Here is a 7,720-nt window from a genome sequence, read left to right as displayed (position 1 = left end):
CGGGCTGTACACTGTTACGCCGAAACTTCGAAAAATCATAAGAATCTCATACGAAGTCAGATTTAGGTTTTATTTTTATGGACGCTATCGGTTTAACATATTCTACGACTTTCGTTTAGGTTGCATAGGCTAAAAGTCAGTCTATCATAAATTCACTATTTACGCTTCTCGGTATCGTGCCGGTTCGGTCGCGAAACTTCGACGGGTCATAACTTCTTCGTTATAACTCGGATTTTGGCGTTCTTTATATGTACGGAAATCTTGTAACATATACTACAAGTTGGTTAAGATTATTTATTCTAAATAATCTTTTGTCGTAAAGTTATTTTCAACACTTATTGCCTCTAAATTGACTAGCCCGGATCTATGGGCGTTACACGAAACAACAAAACGCTTTACCTAAGTGTACATGAAACCTATGGATCTATGGCTTCATATTATTACTTCTACCCTATGAAATCTGAAAAATAAAAGGAAGAATACTAACCTCTTTAGCAGCTAATGATCTTCAATCTTGAATCCTTGTGTGCCACGTTGTTTGGATGATGAGGATCCAAACTTGAATCCATCTCTTGGTTCACACCTAATGAATTCAAAAGAGTAGAAACAAATATTAAACTAGGAGGGATGAACTAATGAAAAGTTCTTCCACAATGAGGGAGAAAGAATGTGGCGAATACTCAAGCCAAAAATATGAGCAAGGAGGAATGAATCCCTAAGACCCTATTTATAGCCTTGGATACCTCCTAGGGTTTTATCCTTCCGTACATGTGAGATGGGATAAGCTAAGAATGAAATTCCCTTTATCCAAAGGGAATTTTTGTCCAACCCCCTTGATTCTAGGGTTTCGAAATGTTCCCTGATCAACCAACTATTGATTAATTCACATTCAACCCTTCTATTAATTAAACTGTTAATTAATTCCCAAATTGTTTTCCAATTAGTTTCTAATTAATTATTAAACAATAATAATTAATAAACTAATCACTCTGATTATTTATTCTACTCAATTTTGAGTCTTGAGGGCAACCCAAGAGGACCCTGCTATTATTAGAAATATCACCAATTAGTTAATGACCTTGTACACTCTTCTAACAGTATCCCACTTGGATAAGTCATCAACTATATATGGTCTTATATCTATCTAATAATCAACAGAGAGAATGTCATCCAATGTATCTGCCGAAGTCTGATCTAATCAATTTCAGCCCTCAGATAAGTGATCAACTATTTCTTCATCCTCATGATATATGTATGAATTCGAAACATGGATAATGGTCCATCTTAGAATTCAAGATTATGTTTCCCGATATAGATTTGTGATGACTGCATTTGACTACTAAATCGAACACATCAATTCTAGTCAGCACCCGGCCACGTATTTAAGATGTCAGCACCAAATCATCGAGGGGCCCACAGATATTGCTTCTCAATTAAGGCAGAAGGGACGAATAAACTTTGACTACATAGTCTTTGTCTATTTCATTATGTCACACATGAATACACCCGTTATATCCACCAGTTATGGATAGCGTTGGAGTCTACCAGTGCATAACAGAATCTTAGAGCAAAGCCCCACGTGTATCTCGGTTTGAAGAGCAGAAGATATTATCATCTTAGAATTACTCGTGACTTAATCCATGAAGTAATCTCTAAGTGCGGGTTGATCCAATACATAAATCACTATTAAGTACTCATAAGTGTTGACACAATCACTATGTCATGCTCAATCAAAATGGTCAATCCACCAACACTCATGACAGTCTTGAATCACATTACTTACTTCCAAGAGTATGACCAACTGTGGAGATTTGAGTACTTAGTACTCGGGAAGTGGGTTCTAAACATGCAAAAGTGAAACACCGTAATAAATAAATAGAAATGATAGCAATCCAACACTTTATTAAGTCTCCACAAAATAAACATCAATTCTATTACAAATTAATATTGTTAAATGTTTCAAAGATTATCAAACTAAACAACTAGAAAACTACACCATATCTTCAGAAAATTTAATGCCTATAGATCTAGTATAACCATCATGTTTGATCCTTGATAGTGGTTTAGTGAATGGATCGGCTGGATTCTCCTCTGACAATACTCTACTCACAACAATATCTCCATCCTCGACTCGATGTATTACATAGTGGAACTTTCTAAGTATATGTCTTGAGTTACCATGGTCTTTAGGTTCTTTAGTCAAAACGACTACACCCTCATTGTCACAGAAGATTTCCAAGGGATCCTTGATGGTCGGAACGACACCAAGATCATCAATGAAATTCTTCAGCAATGTAGCTTCTTTTGCAGCTTCACTAGCTGCTATAGCCTATATACTCTGACTCGCACGTAGAGTCTGCCACTGTCGACTACTTGGAGCTCTTCCAAGTGATCACTCCTCCATTGAGCAAGAATACCCATCCTGACTGCAAACATGAGTTGTCCCTATCAGTCTGGAAACTAGCATCTGTATAACCTGTAACTTTCAACTCATCTTTACCCCCATATACCAAGAACATATCCTTTGTTCTTCTTAGGTATTTCAAAATGTTCTTTACTGCCGTCCAATGACTTTCGCCTGGGTTGTCCTGAAAACGACTCACCATACTCAGAGCAAATGAGATGTCAGGACGAGTACATGTCATGGCATACATAATCAATCCTATAGTAGAAGCACATGGGACTCGACTCATTCTTTCTTGTTCATCACTAGAACCAGGACATTGAGCCTTACTCAATTTCATGCCATATTGTATAGGTAGATAACCTTTCTTGGAGTCCTGCATCTTGAATTTCATTAAGATCTTATCCAAGTATGTACTTTGGCTCAGTCCTATTAGACGTTTTGATCTATCTCTATATATCCTTATACCAAGTATGTACACAGCCTCTCCTAGATCTTTCATAGCAAAACAACTCTCAAGCCACGTCTTAACACTTTGCAACGTCGGTATATCGTTTCCTATAAGGAGTATATCATCCACATACAAAACTAGGAAGGCTACATTACTCCCACTAGCTTTGATATATACGCATGACTCTCCTTCACTTCTTGAAAAACCAAACTCCTTGATATTTTCATGAAAGCAAAGGTTCCAGCTGCGAGACGCTTGTTTTAGTCCATATATGGACCTTTCAAGCTTACACATTTTATTTGGATATTTTGGATCTATAAAGCCCTCAGGTTGTGCCATGTACACTTCCTTTATGACTTTCCGTTAAGGAAATCGGTTTTCACATCCATTTGCCATACTTCATAATCATGAAAACCTGCTATGGCAAGTAATACCCTAATAGACTTGATCTTGGCTACTAGTGAAAAAGTTTCCTCATAATCAATTCCTTGAGTCCGAGTGTAACCCTTTGCAACCAACCTAGCCTTGAACGTGTGTACATTCTCTTCCATGCCTTTCTTCTTCTTGAAGATCCATTTGCACCCGACAATTTTAGTGCCAAGAGCATGATCAACCAAATTCCAAACTTGGTTGTCATGCATAGACTGAATCTCGCTCTCCATGCTTTCCTTCCAATTAGCAGCCTCAGTGCCTGCCATCGCTTCCTTATAGTTGGATGGCTCATCCATATCAACCAGTGTACAATCACTGATCAATGCGTCTCCTTCTGTGCTCAAATGAAAACCATAGAACTCAGGAGGAGCACAAACTGTATTGGATCTGTGAAGGGGAGGTGGATATATATCATTTTGCTCAATAGGTTGCTCAGCCTCGTGTTGAGGTTCCTCAACAGGTTGTTGCTCCTCAGGTTGAGTGCTAGTGTCTACTAAAGATTCTTCTTCATTTATCACTTGAAGCTCTTCAAGGTCTATGTGGCTCCCACTGTCCTCTTTGGAGATGAGATCCCTCTCAAGGAAGAATCCCCTTCGAGCAACAAGCACTTTATTTTTCGAAGGCTTGTAGAACAAGTATCCAAACGAATTTTGTGGATAACCAATGAAGTAACACTTCTCTGACCGGGGTTTGAGCTTGTCATTCGCCTCGCGACGAACAAAAGTTTCGCATCCGCAAACCTTTATATGTGTTAGAGAAGGATGTGTTGCACTCCACATTTTAGAGGGTGTTTTAGCAACCTTCTTATTAGGTACGAGGTTTAGGATATGGGCGGTTGTCTCTAAGGGATACCCCCAAAAACATATCAGACGTGTAGCTCGACTTATCATAGATCGAACCATGTCCAACAAGGTTCGATTTCTCCTTTTAGCTACACCATTCAACTGTGGTGTTCTGGGAGGAGACAATTGTGAAACTATTCCACAATTCTTAAGATGATCGTAGAATTCAAGACTTAAGTATTCTCCACCCCTATCGGATCAGAGCATCTTGATCTTTCTGCCCAATTGGTTCTCTACTTCATTTTGAAACTCTTTGAACACCTCGAAAGTTTCTAACTTATGCTTGATTAGATAGATATATCCATATCTACTGAAATCATCGGTAAAAGTTACAAAGTATCTTTCTCCATGTCTTGTGGCGAATTTGAAGGGTACACAAACATCTGTGTGGATGAGGTCCAACAAATCCTTGCCTCTTTCACAGTGGCCTATGAATGACGCTTTTGTCATCTTGCCAAGTAAGCAAGATTTGCATACATCATCCGACTTGAGGTCAAATGATTCCAAGATTCCATCAGATTGGAGCTTGGCAATGCGTTTCTTGTTTATATGCCCAAGTTGACAATGCCACAAACATGATTTATCTAATTCACTATTATACGAACCAACATTCATTATTAGTTTATCAATATCACCATCACAAACAATACTTTCATACACACCTTTAAAAGGACTAGCTTTAAAAATAAAACAATCATTCTTATAAACCAAAATGTTACCATTATCATTATCAAAAGAAAAATGACAACCATCCTTATAAAGTGCATGAAAGGAAATAATGTTCCGTGCCATATCAGGTGAGTAGCAACAATTTAATAAACAAAGATAAACACCACCACTAAGCATGAGCTCATAGTTCTCAATCCTTGTAATAGCTGACTTGCGCCTGTTTCCCATGATTAGGTTGAGCTCACCATGCTTCAAATTCCTACTTTGTCTTAGTCCCTGCATATCATAGCAAATGTGAGTACCACACCCTGTATCAAGAATCCAAGAACTAGAAATAGATGTGCTATGGAGTTCTATCATGAACATACCCGAAGTGCTAGCCACCTTGACTTTGCCCTTCTTATGGTCCTCGAGGTATTTAGGGCAACTACACTTCCAGTGTCCCTTTTCTTGGCAGTAAAAACAAATGGCTTCACTTGGATCAGTAGAAGGAGCTATTTTAGCTTGATCCCTTTTCTTGGGAGCAGGTTCAGACTGTCCGACCTTACCCTTTCCTTTGGGTTGAGGTGCCCTTTTCCTTTTAGCAGAACTACAATCAACAGCCAAAACTGGAGCAGTAGGGTTAGAGTTGTTGGGTTTCTTCATGCTCGCTTAAGCAGTTTTGAGCATTCCATGCAACTCCATCAAGGTCTTGTCAAGTCCATTCATATTGAAGTTCATGATGAACTGCGAATATGAACTAGTAGCAAGTTCAAAACCATGTCAATGGCCAACTTCTTAGGTAGCTCGACACCTAGATTCCCAAGTCTGTCTATGTACGACTTCATCTTTTGGACGTGCGTACACACAGAAGCTCCCTCTTGTAGTTTACATGCCATGAGGGACTTAACGATCTTGAATCGTTCTTTCCTAGCTTGTTCTTGGAACATCTCCTCTAGTTGTTGGTTTATGTCAAATGCACCCCATGTTTCAAAGTTCTTCTGGAGACCAGAAGACATGGTCGCTAACATAAGGCAAGCCACTTTGGTAGATTCATCATAATGCTTGTTGTAGGCTGTAACTTCTTCTGGGGCAGGGTTCTCTCCAAGTATGGGAACATCTTCTTCGAGAACATACTCTTTGTTCTCATATCTTAATATGATCCTCAAGGTCCTGATCCAATCAAGATAGTTGGATCCATCCTCCTTGAGTTTTTCCCTATTAAGAACCGACATTAAAGAGATGCTTGAGTTTTGAGTTAGAGGAGGAGGAGGAGGAGGGGGAGGAATATTGTTGTTGTTGTTGTTGTTGGCTTGGTTCGACATCTACAAAAGATAAGACTCCAATTAGTTTGATATAAGTCCTTAATGAATAATCACCCTAAATAAATTATTTGATTAAGGCTAGGATCCATATTTGGATTCATGATGTGTAAAGGGATGTCGTAAACACACCACAAAGTTATTTAGGTAGACAAAGCTCTTTGTCAATTTCAATCACTATGAAATTCCTAGATCTTTGAAACTCATTGACTATTAATGACATGTTAATATCAGATTATGTTCATCTCAAATTCAATGATGGGGATGCCGCGGATCATTGAATAGATGGTGAATCACCCATACAAAATTGTGTGGTCCCCGACTCAAGTTATGCTTGAGATTCGCTAGTCTCACATCATTCTTTACCTATACTCTCAAATTGACGTGCCGGTTAACCACACGAGCTCCATCAACAAGTTATAAAGAGAATGTGCAACTTTTATGGATAACATAAGATTCATTTTTATTTAAATAAAACGGGATTATGTTTTATACTTGTATTTAGAATACTTTTAGATTGACCATCATCACTATCAAACCCTTTTGGTAACTCCATTCTCAAAATGCAATAGGGCGGTGAGGGTGGTAAGCACGAAGCATATTAAAAACCGACCTCATTAGGAATCATAGAGAACTCCTTTAAACCCCTACGTTAGAATGGGCGAGCCTAGTCGAGGTAAGACCGACAATGTCAATATTTAAAATATGCGAGGATGCATACTGTAATTCTCTTATACATACAATATATGAATCTTACATATATCTAAGGGGTAAATTTAAAACACTTTAAATTTAGTTGTCTATTATTAATTCAAATTAATTACAAGGATGTAATATAAAAATTAATAAAACATGAGGGGTTAATATTCAAATTTATAAAACTCAATTATAAATAATATTAAATATTTAAATCCCTATTTAAATAATAAATAAATATTCAAATTCAAATAAACATATTTAAATGATATTTATCTATTTTCAGATTTACACAATTAAAATTTGACATTTATCCATATTTATCAAAACTTCAAATTCAAAAAATGAAGGAAAATTCAAAAATCCCGAATCTACTGAGTTCACGTTGTGAACCTCTGGTTCCGTCGTGAACCCCGATTAGGGTTTTATCACATTATGAATTTTTTGATTACTCATTCATCATTCAGTTTCAAACAAGTATTTTCAGAAAAGATGGATTTAGAGTGATATTAACCATGAACCAATGGCTTTGATACCACTGTTGGGTAATACATGCATCAAATACACTTTATAACTAGGCAATGGAAGAATCGAAACAAAAAAAAAAGATTTACCTAAGTGTACATGCAACCTATCGATCTATGGCTTCATACTATTACTTCTACCCTATGAAATTCAAAAAAATACAAGGAAGAATACTAACCTCTTTAGCAACTAATGATCTTCAAGCTTGACTCCTTGTGCATGCCACCTTGTTTGGATGATGAGGATCCAAACTAGAATCCCTCTCTTGGTTCACACCCAATGAACTCAAAAGAGTAGAAACAAATATTAAACTAGGAGGGATGAACTAACGAAAAGTTCTTCCACAATGAGGGAGAAAGATGGTGGCGAATACTCAAGCCAAAAATATGAGCAAGGAGGA

The 7,720-nt window shown here is 37.5% G+C and overlaps 2 protein-coding genes across 2 annotated transcripts; both read right to left on the bottom strand.

Annotated features, from left to right (window-relative positions):
* Positions 1-498: 498 nt before the first annotated feature.
* LOC145060491 (uncharacterized) lies at positions 499-5,443 on the bottom strand. Its single transcript, XM_079008144.1, has 4 exons — positions 4,951-5,443; positions 4,463-4,806; positions 3,375-4,027; positions 499-583 (listed from the first exon to the last, which is right to left on the bottom strand). Exons 1-4 carry the CDS (start codon positions 5,441-5,443, stop codon positions 499-501), a joined length of 1,575 nt encoding a protein of 524 aa, XP_078864270.1.
* Positions 5,444-5,514: 71 nt separating this feature from the next.
* On the bottom strand, positions 5,515-6,012 carry LOC145060490 (uncharacterized). The gene has a single exon (XM_079008143.1). It carries the CDS (start codon positions 6,010-6,012, stop codon positions 5,515-5,517), a length of 498 nt encoding a protein of 165 aa, XP_078864269.1.
* Between the last annotated feature and the right edge of the window lie 1,708 nt (positions 6,013-7,720).

This window comes from Lactuca serriola, chromosome 6 (assembly GCF_051521515.1).
Source record: "Lactuca serriola cultivar US96UC23 chromosome 6, Lser_US96UC23_V15, whole genome shotgun sequence".
Lineage (NCBI taxonomy): Eukaryota > Viridiplantae > Streptophyta > Magnoliopsida > Asterales > Asteraceae > Lactuca > Lactuca serriola.
This window is presented reverse-complemented; position numbering and strand designations above follow the sequence as displayed.

Coding starts and splice junctions, on each gene's coding strand:
- LOC145060490 (XM_079008143.1), bottom strand. CDS start 6,012: ATGTCGGTTCTTAATAGGGAAAAACTCAAGGAGGATGGATCCAACTAT.
- LOC145060491 (XM_079008144.1), bottom strand. CDS start 5,443: ATGAAGAAACCCAACAACTCTAACCCTACTGCTCCAGTTTTGGCTGTT. Junction 4,028..4,462: donor GACATGGAGAAAGATACTTT/GTAACTTTTACC, acceptor ACACATATAAAG/GTTTGCGGATGCGAAACTTT. Junction 584..3,374: donor GTACACACGTTCAAGGCTAG/GTTGGTTGCAAA, acceptor TGAATTCATTAG/GTGTGAACCAAGAGATGGAT.